The sequence below is a fragment of the Cibotium barometz genome, chromosome 5 (assembly GCF_041138505.1).
Source record: "Cibotium barometz isolate CiBa-2024 chromosome 5, ASM4113850v1, whole genome shotgun sequence".
Classification (NCBI taxonomy): domain Eukaryota; kingdom Viridiplantae; phylum Streptophyta; class Polypodiopsida; order Cyatheales; family Cibotiaceae; genus Cibotium; species Cibotium barometz.
Genome location: NC_141050.1, coordinates 3582370 through 3607717, shown reverse-complemented (window position 1 = coordinate 3607717; position 25348 = coordinate 3582370). Strand labels below are relative to the sequence as shown.

At 44.4% G+C, this 25348-nt stretch overlaps 1 protein-coding gene and 1 long non-coding RNA gene across 2 annotated transcripts in view; both read right to left on the bottom strand.

Moving 5' to 3' along the window:
* Positions 1-1863: 1863 nt before the first annotated feature.
* Positions 1864-2996, bottom strand: LOC147637974 (uncharacterized). The gene is made up of 3 exons (XR_015265668.1): positions 2856-2996; positions 2225-2387; positions 1864-2111 (listed from the first exon to the last, which is right to left on the bottom strand). It is a non-coding gene; the product is annotated as an uncharacterized LOC147637974 (long non-coding RNA).
* The window catches only part of LOC147637973 (uncharacterized), a 112673-nt gene continuing 90238 nt past the window's right edge, over positions 2914-25348 (bottom strand). Inside the window, 5 exon segments of the mRNA XM_086797067.1 lie at positions 2914-4581; positions 4717-4756; positions 4759-4863; positions 4967-5012; positions 5142-5221. Coding sequence (XP_086653193.1) covers positions 3125-4581; positions 4717-4756; positions 4759-4863; positions 4967-5012; positions 5142-5221 — 1728 coding nt within the window. The 3' untranslated portion in view covers positions 2914-3124.

Sequence of the window (25348 nt, the reverse complement as noted above, 5' to 3'; positions counted from 1 at the left end):
GGTTTTCATTTGGAGGATGTTGGTGGGAGGGTTACCTACACGGGATCAGCTCAACCGTCGTAAAATTACATTGGCCTCTTGCTTCTTCTGCACGACATGCACTGAAACAGTTATGCATCTGTTCATGAGTTGTCTAGTGGCCCATCAAATTTGGTCTTTTGTCTCTCGCGTTTGGAAGATAGTAGAGAGGTCTACTGTTTCGGCTCATCAGTGGATATTTGGGATTTGTCCTCATGTCATTACTTCGGACAGTCACCTTGTGATATTCCATTTCCTTAGATGGACAGGACTTTGGCATATTTGGACTACACGGAATGGGTTCATCTTTGATTCCTTGTCTGGAATACATGGGCACATTCTACGTATCCGCGGTTTGCTACTTTGGCAGTTTTCTTCTCTTCTCTCAGCTCAGCTACTGGATGCAGATGTTATTTCGTTATAGTCTACGGCGGCTCGGCTAGCTCATCTTTGATGCTTTTATCTGGGATGCTTATTTGGCTAGGAGGCTTTCTTATTAGTGTACAGGTTTGCATGGTCATGATCCTTTAGAGGATCTTTTGTGGGGGGTTTTTTTGGGGCCATAGGTTTTGTGTGAGCCATGTGGCTAATGTACATTTTTACATATAATATAAAACACCATTTCACGAAGAAAAAAAGAGAGAGAGAGAGAGAGACAGAGAGAGAGAGAGAGAGAGAGAGAGATCAAATAACCTATACCAGAAAATTCATCAAACCTGCCAACAAGGGAGCATCAACTATGCAACTATCCAGTGAATGGACTGAACATAAGCTAAAGTTTTGCTATTTCATACAAAAACATTTGATATTTTTTGAACGGGCTGAACCCATTTTTTTTCTGGAAAACATCTGCAGCCAATTTTTTCACATGCCTCTGCAGCTTGCTGCAGCTACCATGACTGCAAATGAAAACACATTTTTTTTTGGCATTCGTATCATTCATCCTTCATGTGTTGGCGTATATTCGCTACCCAATGACATGGATCAACCAAGTGCGTGCACCAATAGTTCAATTGGGAATTCTCTATCTCTAGCTAAGCATTACATGACGGTCAACTCAACAGCATAGGCTCTCTCTCTCTCTCTCTCTCTCACACACACACACACACATGCGCATGCACCAGAAAGAATTTAAGAAAATTAATATTAATGTTGTCAAAAGACCCTAAGGTCTATGAGACCAAAAAGTAATTCAACAGCTCTATGAGACCAAAAAGTAATTCAACAGCTCTATGAGATACTGATTTATGGGAAAATTTGGAAGACAGAAAAAGAAACTACCTACATATGCTTCATGTGTCAAAAGTATTGTCCGCAGCTTAAGTGGCTAACAGTAGGCGCCAGTATGTAGAGAGAGAGAGAGAGATCAAAGAACCTGTACCAGAGAATTCATCAAAACTGTCAATCAGGTAAACAATAGCTATGCAACTACCCAGTGAATGGATTGAACATAGGCTAAAGAATTTGATCTTCATATAAGCCAATGTGCCAACCTCTCTTTTCATGCAAGTTTGCATAGTGAAGATATGCAACCAATTTTTGATCTGCAGCCAATTTAGCACACAATTTCTTCTATCATGCACATTACTCATCCTTTAGATCCTATCTGTCCACAAGATAAAATCCAACCAGTGAGATGGATCAGCCAAGTGTGTACCAATGGTATGAACCAACCAGTTAAAGCCATTTCCATCCGATGCAGCTGAAACAGGGCACAAATCTTGGTGGCCAAAATAAATATTCATAGAATGGAGTGACTTCAAAAATTTTAGGAACAGAGACTCAACACTAAAAAAAACCATGAGGTATGTATTCCCATATAGGAGTTCAATGCATAACTTCCAAATACAGTGTGGTCCATAAGCTTTTGCAGGACAATATCAAAGGCCTTTTTGAAGTCTACGAAACACCGAAACGCCGCCTTGCCGTTTGACTTCCACGAGCACTAAAATTGTAACAAGATGATCTGTTGCCCTAAGCGAGGCCTGATACCTGCTTGTCTGCATCCTCTTTTTCCCATGCGTTCATCCCATTTGCAGAGTTTTTTATTGCACAGTAGTCTGCTAAAAAGTTTTTCCATGGCCATAACGGTCCTGTAGTTTGTGAGCTGATTTTTGTCACCTTCTCAGCAGATGGGTTTGACCCAACTGTTTGGTGAAACATGCACTATTAAACAGATCACAAATGCAAACAGGTGCTTCCTTACCTAGCCATTTAAGAATCTCTGAAGATATACCAAGTGTATATGTTGCCTTTCCATCAACAAGCTTCTTCAGTCCCTCAGAAATACCACCAAGAGTGATAAAACCATCAAGCATGAGCCCAATTTCCCATCTAATCGGCATTTGTTCTGCCTCTGTATGGGCTCGCTTCAGGTGAAAAGTTGCCCAAAATGTCACCATGTGCCTCTTGCCCCCACAATATTATTGGCTATGTTAATAATTAGATTCTATAATATAGTGTTAAAAAATAAAGTCAGACAAATATTGATACACGAAATACTAACATAGTATTTGTTAGTTTTGGCGAAAAGCTTAGGTCCTCCTGCATATATTAATCATACTGGTGAGTACAGAAAATAATCACACCACCGTGTTTGGCATAAGAAGGGTATTATTTCTCTAAAACAACAACAATTGAAAGGTCCTAAACAAAATAGATTTCTAAGACAGCTCAGCGAGCTGCTAGATGACTGAGCATGATAATTTAAGCCCTTGTATATAATCAAAGTAGTCTTTTGCATACAAAGAGCCTCTCCCCTATGCTAGCCCACGGTTAATCATGTTGGATGTGACAAACAAAATTGGACAAGAATATAACAGAATAAACAGACCTACCTTTCAGAGCTTTGCCCTGCTGTTGTGAACTAGTACGATTCCCCGGCCACAGACAAACTCTGCTCAACTTTGTTCTGCTTGAATAATGAACTTCATTTTACAACGCTTCCACTGTCTCAGAGTTAGCAGAGAAACTAATTTGACAAAAAATGCATAGTGGCTTGCAGGGAAACTCCACCAAGGCCACAAGATCCATGTACAAATGAAAGCCAAATGAGGAGGTGGATGCCCAACGAGCCATTAAAAAAAACAACACGTGATTAGTTTCACTAACTGTCCACACTCCTAGAGTTTCTTGCATCTACACCCCTTTTCAGACGGAAATCCCTAGGAGTATTTGAATAATTACCAACATACAAAGTAGAGTACTCTTCCTGGCCATATCCCCATGGTCTTTCCAGGGGCATGGCACTAGGGGGATTCCCTGTATCTTCAAATGACTCATTGTGGACTCCATAAGGTTCCCCATCAGCGTCTGTAAACTCAGGATCTACAACATGAGAATTGGAACAAGCCCAATTTCTATCTGAATGTTGCCAATGAGAGGCATCCTCCCAATTACTGTGGGGACGTGTGGAGTGCCCCTGCCTTGGAAAGCTCTGTCGGTTATACCTTTGGAAATAGCCAAAGTCCCTCCTGTATCCAAAGTTCCTGTGCTTGTGTCCACGTAATTTTGACCACCTGGGAGAATTCCACCTATATGGTTTCCATGAACCAGAACTGCCTTGCTGATGAGGTATATTGCCTCTCCCTAGGTGTTCATTGCCCATGTACTGCCGAACACCAACAGGTTTTGAAGGTTGAGCTGAAAGAGAAGAAGAGAGGGCAATAGCAGGGGGAGGAGGAGAAGGAGATAAACCTGGGACAGGTGGCTCAGGCTCTAGCTCGTAGCCTAGTGCTCCACCTGGCTCTGCTGTCAAAGCAACACTTTCATCCAATCCATTAAACTCAGATGACCAACACACTGGGCCAGATTCATTCAGAGAGCCTATAACCCTGATCCTTGCATCTCCTGAAAGATAAGGGCCCCAGGCATGAGGAGCCATAAGCACTTGCAACTGCCAGGGATGAAACGCTGAACCAAACAGCCCATGTAACTGTTGAAAAAACTGGGAGGGGGAAATGCCAAATGCAACGTTGGGCTCTTCACTGGCTTGATCAGGTGGTTCAACCTCATTTTCAGGCAGCTTACGCTGTTGCAGTTTCAATACTCTTGAGCTCGAGGGCATGGCCTGTCGATCATCAGTGTGGTTCATTTGATGGGAGGAAGCAAACATTTGGGGAAATTGAGAAAAGTCTGACGCAGGGGAACGAGCCCCATGAAACTGTGCCACAGGAATGCCAACACAAACAGAACCCTGTTGTGAGATGAACCCCGTGGATGACCCTGCCCTGAACTGCTCTACCGGAATTCCGCTCACCACACCAGGTAGGTGTGTTCCTGTGTGTACCACAACAGCATGATGCTGGAGATCAATGGCAGGAAAGGAAGGCGGGCCAGGATGCATTGTCCCAAGTTCATCAGATAAGGCGCTTTCAGTTTGCCGCAGAGTGTGACCTGGGACGCCACTCTGTTGACTGTTACCAAGTAAAAGATTGCTTGCATTGAAGGGCCAAAAGCTTTGTGGAAGGCCACCTGCTAAGGTAGTATCCAGCACCTCCTGCGATGGTTGATCCCACCTACTAGGCCTTTTGCGTTTCCTTGTAACCTCATCATGTGGAGTTGCTGTAGAAATCTTGAAGCAAGTATCACCTGAGCCATTCATACATGATCAGCCCAAAAGCACAATCTTTGACACCCTACTTCCACCACCCCACCCAATCATATGCTTCCCGAATAAAGCCATTTAAAAGGATGTACCATCAGCTCCAGAATCATCATTCTGGCTGGGAAAAAAAGCCGCCGATTTGGATGCTCTGAAGAGAGCCCTTGTCCTCCTCTGTATGGCTTACGAGAAGAATTCCGATTCAGCCAATTCACTCTGAATCGGCGTGCTATTTGTTGAACCTGGAATTACAACAAAACTATCAACAGGCATCCCAGACAGCCTCAGTGTGCATGGGTTTTGGACGTGCACTGCCCTTGAGAACAATAGAGAAGTTCAAAGTACCTCGGTATCAGCGTGTCGACAAAGCTGAAAGATCGTATCTCTAACACTGTCCAAACAGACACAAGAGTTTGAAACATCACAGCTACTCTAAGCTCTAACCCCAACAACATGAAGATTGTCAGTTTCATGTTCAACACGTCAATCAGAATTTGATATGGTATGTCAAATTACTAACCTTTCAGCTCCATAACAAAGAGGCTCTGAATTTATCTGCTCAGCTGTCAGAATGCGCTTTACTGCTAGAAATTCCAACACCTGGATTTAACAGCAATACAAGTAGAGAGAAATCAGTCCACAACCAAGACTATTTTGCACACAGTAGGTGCACAAGTATCTCTCCAGTACACACAAATACATCTTCAGGCAAGAGCATACATGATAATCGCCTCAATTAACCATTTTATTTTGCTCAAACATGGCAGGATGTACATGCTGCTATCTTCAGCATTGCCAATGAATACATTGCAACCACCATCACATTTAACTGCTGCTTTCCACGGCTTTACAGGAATCAAGGGTGCTAGGAAGGTGTGAAAAAGTATGCCCAACAGAATTTATAGATCGCTCCTATTAAAGAATTCTGTCATCACAAATCTACATGCATAGGACTTAGTTTTTTTAGAGCTTGCACAGAAAAAGGCATGACCCACAGTCGAACGAGCAAGACAAGGTGATGTGGAAGGTTTTTAAGCTGAATCACACTAGAATACTCTATGCTCGTTAAGAGGCAGAACACAAGCCAAATGGATGAAATCTACATTGTGCATGGACATATACTTATGTAAAGTTCAACCCAAATTTAACAAAAAACAAAGTGTGAGCTTGACTCCATCAGAGCCTACTGAACAAGCTTCGAATAATCAACTCCATCATGCTATATAGCCTGTGGCATCCCCATTCACGTCATCCGTGCCCAAGAGTAGGTGCAGGTCGTGCATAAAGGAGTTGTCAGCGTAGCAGACAAATCTTCATAGATAAACCATCAAACAAAGTTTCTATCACTTTTCCTGAGGTGGAGGGCAGACTCACTCAGGATGAAGGCTAGCACTAAAGAGAACATGTATATAACCCACTTTCCACAACAAGACACGCGCAGTAACTGGTTGGGCAGTTGCATCGCTTTGGATGGTGCATGGATAACTAGCACTTAAGAGGTGAAAAATGGTTATTCCCTTTATGAATTGTGTTTCTTTAAAACACATAATAAACACCCTATATTTATGCTCCAAATGTTAAATTGGTCATGAAGGGAAGCACCAAACTAAATAACAGATGTAATCAATCTTGCAATGTGTCCCATGCATGAATAACTAGTACTTCTTAAGGAGCTGAAAAACTGGTCACTGCCATCATAACTCATTGCTCAAGAAGCTAAAGAAATTGGTCAGTTGACACAATGTGGCGAAAAACGTTTAATTAAGCCGTTTCATTGCCAAGAATCCAGAAACGCCTCCTATGAAACACATGGGTCAAGAAGAGAACAGAAGAAATCTGTGGCAACAGCTCGCACCTGTGGGGGGAGCCCCCCCCCCCCCCCCCCCCCCCCCCCCCCCCCGCGAGCTATTGCAACAGATTTGCCGCCGGGGGGGGGGGGGGGGGGGGGGGGGTGTGTTCCCACAGTTATGGATCCATCCTAGCCTCACAACCTGTAGATACCATCCCTCTGCCTGTGTGGGCCAAATATCTCAAAAATCTCCAGTGACCCAGGCTCTAGCATGGTATCTGTACTCCACTCTCTGCTCCTCCATGGAAATAAGCTCTGTGCAAGCTGCAGCCAACACGGCCTCAGTCCACGGGCTATCATGGGTGCTCTCCTGAAGCCGCTGCAAGGAGGCTAGGCTCCGATAGATGCTCTTCTCCTCCTCTCGGAAGCTAGCCAATCTGCTCTATGCCACCTCCTGTAATAACCTGTTGATCTCTCCAAGGCCTGCGTCCAAAGCTCCTGCAGCTGAACTAGTGTGAAAATCCTGGCTCTCCCAAATCTCCTCTACCTTGCTGAACCAATGAAAAATCTCCTCCTCAAGATCCTGAATGAGGCTATTTGGGATCCAAGTGCTCAAGAGTCTGGGCCTGCCTCCATAGGTCCTCCAAGAATGACGGGTGCATGATCGGAGAAAGTAGTGCTTGCCAAAAAATCATGCCACTTTGTCCACAACCCCACTCATCTACATGAAACCAAGGCCTACGTCCAAAGCTCCTATGCCTAAACCAGTGTGAAAATCAAGGCTCTCCTAAATCCAATGTGAAATATCCTCCTCGAGATCCAGAATGAGGCTATTTGGGATCCAAGTGCTCAAAAGTCTGTCTTGCCTCCACAGGTCCTCCAAGAATGACGGGTGCATGATCAGAGAAAGTAGTGCGTACCAGTATACCAATCATGCTACCTCGTCCACAAGCCCACTCATCTACATAAAACCAGTCTACTCTAGAAAGGTTAGGGCCTGTACTACTCCTATCGCATCGTGAAAAGCTCAGACTCCCAGGGCTGTGTTCGAACTCCAGTAAATGCTGCCCCCTCGAAGACAAAATCAACTCCTCCCAAGCCAAGCACTCCGTGCCTCAAACGATAGCCATGCCACCACACACCACCAAGTCTATCCTCTGTCGACTCTAACATGTTGAAGTCACCACTCATACACCGAAAATCCATCTGTGGGAGAGACTGCCGAACCGTACTCCAGAAAGTGGGTTTGCAAGCTGTGGCATTCGGCGCATAAATGTTCAAAAAGCCCACCCTGTCCTCTCCAATCATGATGATCACCCACTGAACTCTCCCAGCGACAATGGTGCCGGAATCGACTACAAGTAAGAGTTGCTCGCCTGACGGAAATGCATATCCCAACTTGGGTCTCGGAAGGACCAAGAGGATGGGATGAAAAGGTGCGACTCCTGTCCTGATGGATATTCCCACACGATGATGCTCTTGGAGGAGAATGTCAATGGGCCCACCAACTATGGCTCTGAGAAGCTCCTCTCTGAGAACCCCGCGCCTCTGAAAGCACTATGGTCCTCCTAAACCCTGAATGTTCCATGAGACATGAAACTCGCGGCGGGTGCCCAGGGGACTAGGGCTATACAAATGCTATAACACAGCCCAACACAAGGATCTTGAGCCGGAACATAGGCTGTAGAAATGCCGAGCCAACAACATAATCCATATACCTCCGTGTGGGTACTGATTCTTCCCCAAAAACCACGGGTCTTCATGCAATAGAAAGGGCACAGCAACAGCAGGTACAATGGCTAGTACATGTACAGCAAGTACAAATGTTGGTGCAACAAGTACAATGGCTAGAAATCATAATAAATGATTAAATACCCTTGCCTTCAGTATTTCTTCGCGATGGAAGCCTCCAAAACAGTCCCCAACAGCCGGTATTCTTCATGGGCAGCCTCCAAGAGAGAGAGAGAGAGAGAGAGTAGCCTTCATGAGGGAAGCCTTCAACGGTGGTAGAGGCTAGTGTGCAACAAGAGAGCCTCTATTAATGAAGAGAGAGGGCTCCAATTTATAGATTTGGGCCTCCCATGAGCTAAAATGGCAAGAGAAGGCTACAGTGACAAGTGGAGAGCCACCGTACCGGCTGGTACAGCAAGTACAATAACTGGTACAGCCGGTACGATGGCTGGTACAGCATGTACAGCAAGTACAAATGCTGGTGCAACAAGTACAATGGCTAGAAATCATAATAAATGATTAAATACCCTTGCCTTCAGTATTTCTTCGCGATGGAAGCCTCCAAAACAGTCCCCAACAGCAGGTATTCTTCATGGGCAGCCTTCAAGAGAGAGAGAAAGAGAGTAGCCATCATGAGGAAAGCCTTCAATGGTGGTAGAGGCTAGTGTGCAACAAGAGAGCCTCTATTAATGAAGAGAGAGGGCTCCAATTTATAGATTTGGGCCTCCCATGAGCTAAAATGGCAAGAGAAGGCTACAGTGACAAGTGGAGAGCCACACAATAGCTGAAGTGACAAGTGTGAGGCCACTTGTCTCACTTTGATCCACTTTCTAACAAGTGTCAGGCCACTTGTCTCACTTTGGTCCACTTTCTTGCCACATGTTCCAATCTAAGAGATGGGTCCTATAAACTTTATCTCTAAAAATATCCCAACTGGTAGACATTCTGTCATAGGCACTTTGCCAACTCTTGGTATCTGCTCAATTCCAGATGTAATGACGCGAACATAATTTCCATCGGAGTCGGGCAAAAAATAGCAACTCTCCTAAATTTCAGGAGTGTGGTCCTTTGTATTCTAGGATAATCCCCCATTCCCAAAGCTTGTACTTTCCAAATATTTAAACATCCTGGAGTCCACCAGATCCCTTTTAGACTGGGAAATGTCCAGGCTGGTGACATCCACATAACTAAGATCAGTGCAAGGCAGAACTAACAGAACTGTCCTCCACTTTCATCATATTTATCACTAGTATATCACGAAAATTTCAGGCCATGTATGAGCCAATTCTATAGGCAAAGTACTATGTCCTGCATGTGCATAACCACCTGGCTGTCCACCCTCTTTGGCATAAGCATGTCTTTCTCCCCTGGAGTCCCCTTGCATTAAGTGGTGAAGAAGCATGTGGAGAAGTCAATCCGACGAGAAATGGCACCACCTGGCTCTATGCCAGGACCAAGGTTGTTAGAGGCGTCAGAGTTGTTTGGTACGAGGCGGGTATGGCACTCACCTCGAAAGACTCGTATTTTTTAGAGACGTTAGAGGCGTGTTAGAGGCATCTGTATATTATATTATATTATATACATATAGTGATAGATATATATATAGATAGTGATAGATAGATAGATTATTAGAGAGAGAGAGAGACAGAGGGTATCACCTGGGTGTGTATGAGAGGGGGAGAGAGTAAGTGTGAGAGAGTGTGAGAGAGTGTGTGTGTGAGAGGGGATGCCTTGAGCAATGTTTAAGCCTTAAGGGAGAGAGAGTGTGTATGAGAGAGGTAGAGACTCGAGAGAGAGAGAGAGTGTGTGAGTCTTGAGAGCTTAGAGGGGCCCTTATAGCCCCCGTCTAGAGACTCAAACGGACGAAAACGGGTAGAAACCAGCAAAACCAGAAATGGTCCAAAAAAAGAAATCAACTATGCCCAAACGCCTCGAACAAAGCCTCGAATGTCTTGGAAGGCTTGTACGCCTCGAATGCCTCTAATGGTTAGAGGCACACCTCGTAACAACTATGGCCAGGAGGCTTTTTGAACTTTAGAAGCCCCGCTTCACCCTCCATTGCCTATAAGATAAGTAAGGCCCAACTCCCTTGGCTTCACACCCAACTCCCTGGCCATCATGGATTCAGCTTTGGTGGCTTCAATGAGCTTTTGAACCTGCGGGTTCTCATGAAGAAGCTTCAACTCCTCTTCTCTTGCCTGCAACAACTGCTTCTTCACATGATCCAATTCAGCCCCAATGCATCGGGCTCCTCTTCATATACCTTTTCCTTGCCATGGGATGACTATCCCACCAAAACCACATTCAAGTCACGAGGGTTTGCCACATATTGGCCACGAGATGCATCCAAGGCATGTGTAGCACTTGAATACCCTCTAGAGTTGGGCACCTCTACATCTTGCTTGGCTGTCCTTAGTGTCAAGTGTGCTATCAACAGTGTCCAAGCCCACAAGATCGTTTGCCTACTGAGGAGAGGAAAACAACCGTGCTCTGATACCAATGTAATACACCCTCAATGTACACCGTATCATGGTTTGGCAACACTTCAACTCTTAAGATCCTTATGACAGCTCAATACAATAAACGAAACTGAAAATAGAAAGCTACTCTATAACACCATGCTGGGGCCGGAATCCCGGCCCGACCCCCCCACCCCCTCTCAATACCAAGTATATTATTGGAGTATTTTATTGGTACAATGTTCCACGAGCTTTTAAGCCAGATTTTCCATAAATGCACCATGCATGCATACAGATACCAAACGAGTGGTCGGAGAAGAGTCCCCTTCGTAGTTGATGTCCCTCAAGAAATCTCCCCGCCCTTCACTGGAGTAACAGTCACGATACGAGTTTTCCGGGTCCACCCGCGATGCTAGCGTGCCCGTACTTACGCCTGGACTCGACACTCTCAGTGGGAGAAAACTCATTGAAAGATGTCGATGTTGTCCAACCCGTAGCATAACGACCAGCTCGGCTGCCTGTAGTAAAAGCGATGTTGAATATCCAGTAGTAAACAAACGAACACAGCTGCCTGACCAGGAATGACCAGCCGGCCAGCACCCTGTAGCAAAACGTGTAACAGACCAGCAGCCCGAGTAGAGAAACAACCAGCAGCATCACGTGTAGAGCAACGACCAGCAGCAGCATGTGCAGCAGCACGTGTAGGGAAGCAACCAGCACAAAAGGTGATTCAGCCGACCAATGAATTGTAGCCAAGACCATCAGCTGACAAGCATCCTGTAGGGGTCAACCTGCCAAAAGAGAACCGGCAGCCAAAAACCAACGCTTCCTTCAATCACCTCCTCCCTTTCAAAGAATACCCTCGTGCGTGCTTACATTAAGTGTTTTCCACCAACCTTCCCACATGTGGATGGCCCACGTATAGGTGAAAAGCCTTCCCCAGGCAGTGCCCAGCCCCGGGCATATTTTATTAAATGCCCACTCACTTACTCCCAATGTGAACTTGCCAAGGTTATAACACTACAAAGAAATTCATATTTTATTAAATGCCCACTGACTTACTCCCATTGTGAACCTACCAAGGTTATAACACTACAAAGAAATTCAAATATAATAAACAAAAGTTTCGAGCATACTTACCACCTGTTCACAAGTCACAAAACACGTCAAAATACAGGCCACTCGCATGGTTCACGGGTAGGTGTTCCACGCCTGTGAACTAGACATTCATAGCAAGCAAACACATGAATAGAGGTCACGTGAAATCAATGTAAGGCATGAAAACATATGTGCATGTGCACTTGATTTATGGACAAATCTCCTGGTCATGGAACATGTACATCACTAGCATTTCTGGACACGAAACTGGCACATCGGAAAGCATGGAACTAGGACCCAAAACACTCCGTTCCACACACTGGCCACATTTGGGCGCAAGAAACTGGCCACATTCAAGCACGAGAGACTAGCCACATTCAAGCACGAGAAACTAGCCACATTTGGGCACGAAAAACTAGGGAAAACCATATAAATGGCCAAATGATGACAGATAAGGCTATTGAAGTCGAATGCAGATAGAGAGAGAGAGAGAGAGAGCTGAAAGACGGGATTATGAGGAAGACCGGCGTCACGCTGACCTCGTAGCTTGGGAGCACCACCGACAGCTCGTTCACAAGCGAATGTTACTCGAACACAAGCGGGAAAGGGAGGCCATGCATCTGCAGTTCCGACATACCCTCTCTTCATTCTCTCTGCCCATAGGTGGCACCATCCAGACTTCCACAACATCGACGACCATCATCTGGACTCGGCCAAACCAGTGTTGCCAGGCGTTTCTAAAACAGCAGGTATGAAACGGGTTTCATACGTTTTGAAACGTTTCATAAAAGGTAAGAAACCAGTACAAAAAGGTTTCATACAAAATAGAAAAAGCATATATATTTTTAACTTGAAATAAACAAAAGAAAAAACTGTTGACATAACTTATAAGAGCCCACATTGAATTCATTTCAATAAAAACAAAATACATGTAAGATATGATGAGATCACAAATCACGAGGGGTATACCTAGCTGCATGGCCTTCCAAGCCTTTAGGCTAACATACATTTCTTGTGGCACATGCCTACATGGTCCGATGCCAAAACCCTTTGTTTGTGATAAATGTGCCTTCAACCTGCAGGTGACACCGCCATGGTGCTTATCAACACAAAAGTTGCATTTCCACTTTCCGGAGCCCGAGCCACCATATTTAGACCCAAAGGTGACATTGTTCCAAAGAGAATCACATGTTCGAGGCATCCTACAAGGCGGGGCTTAATGCATATTGTTGGCCCTGCAAGTGCGACACATAACATAAAGTAATCTCATTTTATGATTCATGATTTTAACTGTCATCTTGGCCAACAATAGAGCAAGGGGAAGAGAAGGTAGATAGCCTTAGGCCTCAATAGAGCAAGGGGAGGAAGATATGCCATAAATATTGATGGAAGAGAAAAAACGTGCTGCTTTGTGAGTTGTGCAGAGAAAACCAACATAAAGCAAAAACATGACATTACCCCTTTTGCAGACCTCCACAAGGCCCAAGGACACCAAGGAGCAAGCGAGCTGACACGGGCGTTGATTCGATGGCAAGCTGGCACACAAAACGGCAAAAAAGTACGGGCGGCCGCCACTGGGAAACGCGCACAGAAAAGGTACGAAATGATTCGATGCGACGAGCTGTAGGGTATTAAAATATTCATGATGAATAAAAAAACGTGTTTCGTACTACAGGACGAAACATTTCGTACGTTTCAAACCTGTACGAAACGCGTTTCTATGCAACACTGGGCCAAACTTTAGTAAGTATGACGATAAGTGTGATCATTGAGCTGTCAATAATTTATTCATCAGTTTAATGCATATCCTTTGGCTAAGCTGACAAATCTGCCAGATAAAGTCCACATAGCAGCTCCCCACCTTACAGGCGAGATAGTCACTTGGTTCACTAGGTCCTTGATTCATGTAGAATTGTAGCTGATCAGCATCATATCCATCATATCTTTCTTTGGGTTGATCTATGAGAACCACAATCAATTTCAAAAATCGGGTCCAAAATGCGGCACAATGCATGTATCCAAGTGAGAAATCGCTTCCTTTGCTCTCCTATATCTGTAAATGTTGCTGGCAAGAATAAAGGAAAGTTGTAGAAGACATGTGAATCCCTTTGCTTTGCCTCTTGGAACTCCAATGATGTCCACCTTCTTTTGATTGGGCTCGGGGACCGCACACACGATGGAGAATGTCGACGGAGAATGCATGAAAAGAAAAAGAAATTTGATTTTATGGCGCGGCCGTCAGACTGGGCAGCTACCTTAATGAAGTATGCCACGTGGCCTCCCATGATTGGCCGAAAAAAAAGTGACCATTTCACGGCGTGAACCATTGAGAACCGGTTCACGGCGTGAACTGTTTGGATTGTTCCACGACGTGAACTATTTGAAACGAGTTCACAGCGTAAACCATTTTGAACCAATTCACGACGTGAACCACTTCACGACGTGAACCAGTTTGTGTAGAGTGTGTGCAAGGTTGATACTTCCTTTCATGCTCAAACACTCAATCATGCATTAAAAAGTTGGTTGGATAAAGTGAATGATCATTTTTCATTTCAACCCGTTTTTACCTTGTATTCATTTTTGAGTAATGGATACCTTTGTACTCCCATTTGTTTATTGCCATGGAAACATAGTTGTCACGGTACGAAAATATGATACCGTACGGTATCAACCGTACGGGAATTTTTGGTACGATATGAAATTTTCAGATAACGTACGATAAAATACGATTTTTTTTTTAAACACTTACAAACTATGGAGCTTCAAGCTTGAATGTGAGGGAAAGGAGGAGGGGGGGGAGGGGGGGGGGTGTCTACAGTGCTGGAGGAACCAGAACATGGAGATGTGTCTCTCCTCGTTGGATCTCCAAATTGTCTCCAAAAAAGAGCCTCCATAGGTAAAAGGTCTCCCAGTGTAGCATTTATGACTAAGGAACCGTCCTTGCACAAATACGAGCAGTGCATCTAGGGTGATAGGTTTAGAGACTACTCTCTAGATCAAAATGACCCTGTCCAAATCTTCTCCCTCCTACATAACTTGAGGATCTGACTTGAGGATCTGACTGTCTAGCCTACCAAGGTGGTACTTTAGCAATTCTGAGTATTTGTTGTTGCAATCGTTTTAACTCCGTGTGTTGAGAGTGCTTGATCTTTCCCTCCATCAAACTAAAGAGTGCTACTGAATCCTGGTGATTGGGATTTGTATCTGTGTCCACTTGTTGCACCTTGTCCTTCTTCTTCTCAATAACATTGCCCAGCTCCTCTATTGTGGTGGGTACAAGTAGCAGGTTTGTTTCTTTAGTTCATCCAGTTGAATTGGCTTCTTTTCCCACACCAATGTTTGTGCATTCCTAGCATTTGTTTTAGCCGGGATTTGGCTTTGGTTGCACTTACTGTCCTTTTCTTTGTTTCTGAAGATATTTGCAACGATGGGCTTTTTCGGTGGAATTTGGACACTCATATTGTTATATTGCCTTGGTAATAGCCTTGTGTCACTAGCAATTCCTTTCGAACCCCATTGCTTACAAGTACCTTATGGAGTGCGGTTTGGTTGGAATACTACCAGCTAACCTTTGAAGGCCATCTCTGTCCCTTGTCTGATTTTTGAACTTTTTTCTCTGATTCCTTAATTACTCCCTTCGTATCATTGTATAGCTGGTTTCCAAGTTAATCCTTAGGCACCGACTGCTGAGTACTTGGAGACTTTGACTGTTTTTTGCATATGGATTGTGGAGTTGATGCCTTCTCTGGTACGTGAGCTACTGTTACCGTCCTTGGTGTTTCCATATCCTCAATCATAGCATGCTTCCCTTTGTTTATTGCGCTCCATACATAAGGACACGAAAATGACATTTTACCCTTGTTCAGTTGTGTCGTTCTCTTTTCCCATTGGATATTACAATTACTGGCGCAAATCCAAGATCGTCCCAAGATCATTTTCTTCCTCCATAGATCTTATGTTGGGTGTTGGACTCACACACTCACACACACAAACCTGCACATTAGGGTTAGGTGCAAGGTAGAGAAGCTCACACACAGAAAATGAGAGAGAGAGAGAGAGAGAGAGAGAGAGAGAGAGCCAAAAGTGTGGTATCCACAAAATGCAAGTCAACCCTTGCATGTGTGCCACATCCATATAATATAGAAGTACAAAATATTATATGTTAAGTGTCCTTTCACACTTAATGTCCAAGGGGAAAAACCACATGGGAAAAAGTGCCCTTGGTTAAGCCCTGTTCACACATAGCACTACCATAAGTGAGCATATGCCTACAAATCCCCCCTGTAGTGGAAGTGTGAACCTGTACAAGGTAGCAGATCACTCTCTGTATGAGAGTAAGCCCAAAGCTTTGCGGAAAGCTTCAAACTTTTCTCGAGGTAAAGCCTTTGTGAATAGATCTGCAACATTATCCTGTGTAGGGCAATAAGATAAACTGATCTCCCCTGCATGTAGCCTCTCTCTGACATAGTGATAATGAATCTCTATGTGCTTGGTACGTGCATGAAATACTGGATTTCGTGCCACGGCCATAGCACTCTGGCTATCAGTGAGAATGGTGGTGGGCGTCTGCTGACACTCACAAAGATCAGCCAATAGTCTCCTCAACCATACACAATCTACTGTAGCTGTAAAGACTGCCCTGTACTCAGCCTCACAAGTAGATGTAGCAACAGTGGGTTGCTTTTTACTCAACCAAGATATGCATGAACTGCCAAGAAAAAAACAATTCCCACTGGTGGATTGCCTGGTATCATAATCACCAGCCCAATCTGAATCACTGTATGCATAAAGCTGCAAGCTGCCCCCCCCTGGGATAGAACAAACCAAGATCCAGGGTACCCTTAAGATAACGAAAGATGCGTTTGACTGCTTGCCAATGCTTTGTGCCTGGGCTGTGCATGAATTTGCTCAACAAAGACACTCCAAAAGATATGTCTGGCCTCGTGTTACACAAGTAAATGAGACATCCCACTGCCTGGCTGTAAATGCCGGCCTCAAAAGGCTCTCCAATATCATGCATAGTAAGCCGTACACTTGGTTCTACCGGAGTAGAAATGGGCTTACATTCATCGATGTGAAACCTTTTTAGCAAACTTTTTATGTACTTAGTTTGCTGCATAACAATGCCATCATCTGTATGCATAAACTGTATGCCGAGATAGTAGTGTAAAGGCCCCAAATCTGACATATCAAATTCAGCTTTCAAATCAGCTTTGAAATCTGAAATTTGTGCTTTGCTTGTACCTGTAATGAGCATGTCATCTACATACAAGATGACTATGAGAATATCGGCATCGGTTTTCTTCACATACAATGTGCTTTCAGCTGGACTATTCTCATAACCTTGGCTGGTTAGATGAGCATGTATCTTATCATACCAAGCTCTTGAAGCTTGCTTTAACCCATACAATGCTTTGTGCAACCTGCATACTTTATGTTCCTCACCAGGAACTACAAAACCAATGGGCTGATTTACATATACTTCCTCCTGTAAATCCCCATTTAAGAATGCAGTTTTGATGTCCAATTGATGCACTTTCCATCCTTTATGTGCAGCCAATGCAATCACAGACCTTATTGTGGTCATTCTCGAAGTAGGAGCAAAAGTCTCTTCATAATCTATTGTCTTTTCTCGGAGTAGCCTTTAGCCACAAGTCTTGCTTTGCACCTGTCAATAGTACCATCAGACTTTCTATTGACTTTGTACACCCACTTTGTTCCAATTACATGCTTGCCTTTAGGCAATTCCACAAGATCCCATGTTCTTCATGATAGAAGAAATTTCAGCTTGCATAGCTTGCAACCAATGCTCATTCTCATGTGCTTCTGCATAAGAAGAAGGCTCTTCTGAATCAAAGAGACCACCCATTGCGAATGCAGACTCCCCACGATGTACATTCAAAGCATGGCTGGAACTAGCCCTTGTTCTACCTGTGAGTGGAGCTGCAAGTTTGCTTTCTTGCAAAGTTTTCAGCAACAACCATCTTGGCACTGACTTGGCTGTGTCTATGGCTGTTTGCTCTTCCCTGACAAGATCTTCCACTTCTTCCACAGAAGGGGGCTGAATGGCTGGCTGGTCCACATGTTCTACATGTGGATTTTCTTGTGTAGGGGTTGGCTGATCTGAATCCCCCCTAATTGCAATGGGTAAAAGTCCATCAAACATGTCCTGTATGCCTATATCATTGCTTTTATACAAGCTCTAGATGGGCTGTTCAGAATTTTCAGCAAATACCACATCTCTACTGACAAAAATCCTTCATGTAGTTGGCTTATAAAGACGGTATCCTTTGCTTTCATTGCTGTAGCCCACAAAAATGCATTTAATTGCTTTGTCATCTAGCTTTGTTCGGAGTTGTTCTGGCACATGTGCATATGCCAAACACCCAAATGTACACATATAATCCACTGTTGGCTTTCGGCTATACCAAGCCTCAAATGGTGTTATGGTTTTCAAAGCTTTTGTTGGACACCTGTTCAATACATGAGTTGCACACATTATAGCTTCCATCCAAAATTTGTGAGGCAACTTTTGTGCTTTCACCATGCATCGTGCCATCTCCATGAGAGATCTATTTTTCCTTTCAGCTACACCATTCTGCTGCGGTGTATAAGGCACAGTACATTGGTGTTTCATGCCCTTTTGAAGCATATAATCCTTGAATGCATTTGACATGTATTCTCCACCTCTATCTGAGTGGAGTGTTTGGACTTTACATGCACACATATTTTCAGCCATTGCTACAAAGTGTCGAAAGCGTGTAAACACATCTGCTTTTGCTTTCAAAGGGTAAGCCCAAGCAAACCTGGAGTAGTCATCAATGAATGTCACGAAGTAAAGATGCCCCCCTATGGATGGTGTCCGCATTGGACCACATACATCACTATGTATGAGCTATAATTTACTTTCAGCTCTAACAGCTCCATCTTTGGGGAATGGTTTCCGTTGCATCTTTCCCAAAATACACCCCTCACATACATGTCTTGGTAGACTCAAGAGGCGGCATATTATCAACCATATGATGCTTCTGCAAAAGCATCAAACTCTGAAAATTTACATGCCCAAAACGAGCATGCCATAGCTCTGCATCATGCATAGCAAGAGTGTGGGCAGCCACTGTATTTGCATCATAAGTGCACTTGTCATAGCTGTCCAGCCTATACAAGCCTTTGTATCGTGTTCCAGAAGTGACTATTTCATAACCCTTTGATGGGTCGTTTACCAAACACTTCCCGTCTTCAAATTCAACCTTTAAACCTTGGTCGTTTATGGCTGAGACAGAGAGCAAATTTTTCTTTATCCCTGGGACATACAATACATTTTTCATACATATATTGGCACCATTGGCTGCAATAAGTATGACATTACCAATTCCCTTTACTGGATATGTGGTATGATCTGCACATGATACAGTGCGGCCATTTGAAGCATAAACCAAGTGCTGAAATACATCTTTGCATGAAGTGATGTGGCTCGAAGCACCACTATCAAAATACTATGATGCATTCTGTCTGTCAGATGCAATGCAAGACATATCAGTGTCTGAAGCACTTGGTGTGTCACTAGTGCATGTGACCAAAAAAGTGTACTCTTCCTGGATTACATTAGCTGATTGATGTGCTTTGTCATCAGAAGAGTCTGCTACTGCATTGCTTGCTTCTTTCCTTTTCTCTTTTGCAATCTGCTTCCTACATTCACTGATGTAGTGTCCAGGCTTATGGCAGTAGTGACATTTGCCCTTCTTTTTGGGCTTGTTCGCATCCCCTTTGTCAGACTTTTCACCACTAGAAGAGGGCTGTCCATGACCAGCCTTGCCAGATTGTTGTCCCCCATGCTTAAAGCTCTTTGCTTTACCCTTATCCTTGGCTGTAAATGCCTTTTCTCCACCACGGTTGCTCGATAAGTTTGCTCTTGTTTGCTCTTCCTGCAAGAGTAAACCCACGAGCTCTTCAAAAGTGACGGGATCACCACCTCCTCTCATTGAGAGGTTGAGAGAGGTGTGAAAGCCCAAGTAAGAAGGCGGTAAAGAATGAAGAGTGTTGGTGACCATCTGTCTGTCTCGGATAACCTCATCAATGTTGAGCAATTGTTCCTGCAAATCTTTCACTTTGGTGAGATGATCTGCCATGGAGTCACCCTCATCCATAGAAAGAAGATCCAATTGCCTCTTCAAGTAGGCAACTCTTGCCTCGTTGCGTACCTGATACATTGCTTCCAATGTGTCCCATGCAAGCTTCGATGTCTTGCATGAACGAATGTGCGGAATAATAGTCCTTTTCACTGAAAGGGCTATCAATGACATGGCCTGTGCATCTCTAGAGTCCCATCTCTTCTGCTCTTGTGTGGGAGCAGGATCTACATCAGGAGCCCTTTGAGCACCTCCCCTTTGAGGCGTGGCTGGCTGTATGGTAAGTGGACGTGTGTCATCACCACACACGATGCCCCAAAGCCCTTTGGCTACCAGCAAATTACGGATCATGAAACTCCAGAGAGAGTAGTTAGATCCATCCAGCTTGTCCTCTTGGGTGAGCACACCATAGCATTCTGTGCCATGTCAACAAAATATATCTGCAAGCAAACCAAGCACCAATGTGCACTGCCAGGCAACCAAATGTCATGTGCAAATGTATGCCTGCAAACCAAAGCAAGTGTAAACCTGCACCAAATTGTCCAATTACACACAATGTGTATACATACGCGACAAATCGCAGCTGTAATGCCCAATTACATGCTCCAATCAAAAAATCCCCAATTTTTATGCACTCCAATCGCTTCAATGTGCATCTAATTTGCCAATTTCCACAAAAGCCCCAAATTTCTGCAAATGTAAGAGGTTCAATTTGCTGATTTTGACCTCAATTTCAAAAACCCCCAAATTGCAGGCAAAGCAACATGCCCAATTTTATCAATTTGTCCTGAAATTGAGAAATCCCCCAAATTTGCCTGAATCCTGTACCACCTGCAAGCTTTCAAATCTTCCTGGCAAAATCTGCCTGCAAACCAAATGTTTATTTTTTCTGTTTGCTGAAACAAAGGTACCTGGGCAACAATGATGCACAGCCGGGAAGATGTAGTACGGAAGAGTCGTTGAAGAGAGTCGTTGCAGGTGGAGAATCAACGTTGTTGGCCAAGTCGTTGCAGCTGGAGAACACACTGAGCTGCAGGCTGGTGTATGCGCGTGGCAACTGGCGGAGGCGTGCAGAGCTACAGATGTCGTGAGATCTGCAGAGCTGTAGACGGGTGCACACAGGTGACGAGGCAGGGGCCAGGTGTCTAGCCAGGCAAGCGTAGGCAGAGGCGGGCGCTGGGCAAGTGGCGGACGAGCTAGGCGGAGGGTTCGAACAGTGGAAGCGGACAGAGGCGACGAGGCAGGCGACGGACCATTCAGGCGATAGGCACTGGTGCCAGGCAAGAGCAGTGACGCGAACAGCGTACGGAGGCGCAGGAGTCGGGCAGGACCCGCCGGGACGCGAGAAGCAGACTGAGGCGCAGGGAGGCCTGGAACCATCGGTGCAGGACGGACGGTGGGTTCGGGTGGCCGTCGACGGCGACGAAGGCCGACCCTGAAGCGCAACGGCGCGTTTGTGAGAGCGGCCGGAACGGGAGGGGTGACGTGTGGGCCGTCGACGGCTCAGGCCGGCACGTAGGTGACGAAGCTCCCAAGCGCCGATTGACGGACGGGAGGTGCAGCTGGGACGCCGGCTGCAGAAGCGGTGCCGCTCGCGAGGCTGGGCGGAGGTGGTGGGCTCCCCACTAGTGCCGCCCGTTTCAGGCGGCCGGACAACGGAGCATTTGGACGGACGTCGACGGAAAAACACAGCGTCGACGGAAAAACGTAGGCAACGGACGGAACGCCAGATTTCGACGGAGTTTCGCAGGATTTCTTCCCAGCTCTGATACCAAATGTTGGGTGTTCGACTCACACACTCACACACACAAACCTGCACATTAGGGTTAGGTGCAGGGTAGAGAAGCTCACACACAGAAAATGAGAGAGAGAGAGAGAGAGAGAGAGAGCCAAAAGTGTGGTATCCACAAAATGCAAGTCAACCCTTGCATGTGTGCCACATCCATATAATATAGAAGTACAAAATATTATATGTTAGAGTGTTCTTTCACACTTGATGTCCAAGGGGAAAAACCACATGGGAAAAAGTGCCCTTGGTTAAGCCCTGTTCACACATAGCACTACCATAAGTGAGCATATGCCTACATTGCAAGCATAACAAACACTTTCCCAACCAAGGGATTATTTCTGATGGAAACATTAACACTTAGAAATCCCTCAGCTTTCGTAGTTGACAAGTGCACACTTAGTACTTGTGCATTGGTGGCCTCAAGATGTGGTTTGTCTAGAGCTACCCATATCTCATATAAGATTAGATTATGACTTAATCCTGTATCTATTAATGCAATGCTCGTCATATGACTTTTACTCATAGAGCCTTCCACCATGAGCCGTGCTGGCTCAATGTCTAGTTCATCCTCATTAAGAAGGATTAGTGAAGCCATGTTCACATGCAATATCCTCTTCTAGAGTATTTGTTTGGCCTTGGCCTCTCTTGCCTTAGCTTCTTCTTGAGCTTGCTTGATTTTTTCTTTTGCGAGCTCCTTCTGTTGTTTTAAAAGATACTCTTGTACGTGCATCTCTTGTGTCAATGGTCCAAAATATTTTTTAAGCTTGCTCCCATTGACGTAACCCTCCATTTGTACACCCTCAATTGTTTCAATTCTAACCGACTCTTGAGATGTGATTTCGGACACTCGGAAAGGTCCTGATCCACTATACTTGAGTTTCTTCTTTCTTGTGCTTCTTACACCATACATGACGACAAGGTCTCCTGTTTCTAGTTCCTTTTGTTTCGAGTTATTGTCAAACCAATGTTTTACCATGTGATGCAACTAATCGAGTTTCATCAAGTTTCTCTAAGTCAATTAGTCTTTCAGCTAATGCATTCTCAATCAATTGTTCTTGCACTGCAATTCTCAGGCTTGGAACTAGGTACTCCATAGGCATTACCGCTTCAATACCATAAGCTAGACGGAAGAGAGTATATCCCATCGCTACCTTATACGATGTTCGATATGCCCATAAAGCTGCTGTTAGCTTATGTTCCCAATCCATTCCACTTGCTTCTAATGTTTTTGTCAAGATAGTACACAAAATCTTGTTTGTACTTTCTGCTTGACCATTAGCCTGTGGATAATAAGGGGATGAGTTCCGGTGAACTACAAGGAATCCAGCAAGTAAATAATCAATCACCTCATTAATGAAGTGTGAACCGCGATCACTGACTAATTCTAATGCGCAATCGAATCTCAAAATGATTTGTTCATATAAGAACTTAGCTATTGTTCGTGCATTAGCTACCTTAGAGGCTCGAGCCTCTGACCATTTCGTAAATAAGTCTGTGGCCAGAATCACATATCGGGGATGGATGCGCAGCTGGACTAATAGGTCCAACAAAATCAATTCCCCATTTCTCAAAAGGTTATCTTACAATAAGAGGGGTGAATGGCATCCTATCCCTTTGTTGCGGAATTGCAAATCGCTGACACTCTTCGCACCTTTTAACAAACTCTATGGCATCCCCAAACAACGTAACCACCATAGTCCTGCTTGAAGCACCTTGCGAGCTGTAATTTCCCAACGAAATGTCCTCCAGTTATCCGTGAGTGTGCTTCTATTGTGACAATTCGTCTTCCCACATACATCTCCTTAAGACATTATCCTTACCTAGCTTGTATAGTTCTCAAGCAATTAATTGATAAGGTGCAGCCAGCTTAACAAGCCGACGCATTTTATCTTTGTTCAAGGGTCGTTCTTGCGGAAAATCATAAGCTAGATAATCTGATACTTCTTCGCTCCATTGAGGCACCATGTCCAATTTGAACAAACAAGCATCAGGGAGGTCATCATCAACACCATTTGCCGGTTCCCCATTTCGAATTCTCGACATATGATCGGGAAACACATGTTGTGTTCCCTTTCGTACCGTGACCGTGAAGTCGAATTCCAATAGTAATAACAACCAACGTGTGATTCTTCCCGTGGTGCAAGGCTTGTTCACGAAGTATAGTAGGCCTGATGATCCACAAAGAATACAAATTTGTTGGCCAAAAGATAATGTCGATACTTCTTGACATCATAAACCATGGCCAACCCTTCTCATTTTGTGGTGGTATAATTCACCTCTGCATCATTCAATTGGCGACTAGCGAAGCAGACTGGGTAGTCCAATTTAAACTCACCAGGTTGTGCCAATACACATCCAATAGCAAAGTTCGATACATCGATGTACACATGAAATATACGGTCCCAGTTAGGTGGTCTCAAAATTGGTGCACTGACCAGTGCTTGCTTCAATCTATCATATGCTTCCTGGCATTCTTCACTCCATTCAAAGACAATGAGTAGCTTATATAATGGTCTCACAATTTCAGCATAAAATATTATGAAGCGGCGATAATACCCAACGTGGCCCATAAATCTCTACACACCTTTGTAATTAGTGGGTGGGGGCAATTCCAAGATCAACCCTACTTTGTTGTCCTCAGTGGATATACTGTTCTTAGAGAAAATGTGTCCCAATATCACACCATGTTTGACCCAAAACTGACACTTTAAAGATTTTAAGGATATACGATACAATCAGCATCGCTCAAACACTTGACTCAAGCAAGCTAAATGGTCTGTCCATTGAGAGTGTGTACACAGATCATCAATGAATACCTCCAACCACTTTTGCAAGTAGTCTTTGAAGGCTGTGCACATTAATCGTTGGAATGTTAATAGGGCGTTGGTGAGACCAAAAGGCATGACTTTGCAAACAAACGTCTCCCCCATTGTATTGAAGGCTGTCTTATGCTGGTCTTTGGGCGCTATAGACACCTGATTGTAGCCTAAAAATCCATCTAAGAAGCTGTAAGCTTCTTCACCAGCTATTCTCTCCAAAACGTGTTCCGTATAAGGCAATGGATAATAGGCCCTTCTAGTAGCTGTGTTGACCTTTTTGAGATTGACACAGATCCTAAGTTTCCCATTCTTCTTTGGCACTATTACGATTGGTGACAACCAATCCGTATGTTCTATCTCGTAGATGAAATCCGCAACAATGAGTTATTAATTTCCTCCTTTACAATTGCCGCATATTTAGGATCCATCTGGTATGGTTTTTGCTTGGTTGGTCTTGATCCGTCCATGATTGGGATCGTATGTTGCACTACTTCACGTGGTACACCCTTCATCTGTTTGTAGTTGCAGACGAAACAATCCTTAAACTCCTTAAGGAGAGCAACGAGCTCCTTTTCTTCAGCCGGAGTCAAGTCCTTAGCGATATAAACAAGTTTGGTTTCCTCCCCTTGTTCTGCAATATCAATTTCCTTGACTTCAGTTGGGCCATCGTATGATGTGGATAACCCATCTTCCTTAACCCTTTTTGCCGCCAATCGGACCACTTTTTGTTCGTCAATTGTGTACGTTTTGAAATGGTCTGGTACTGAAAGCAGGTCTGGTTTATCCTCAACCTCCCTTTTTGTTTTAGCCATCACCTTCTTAGCCTCTCGCTCAGCTTGTGCCAAAGCTTTGTTTCGTTTTCAGCGCACAGCTTTCATAAGCTTAGGCGTTTTTGCTTCTTGAAGGGTGACTT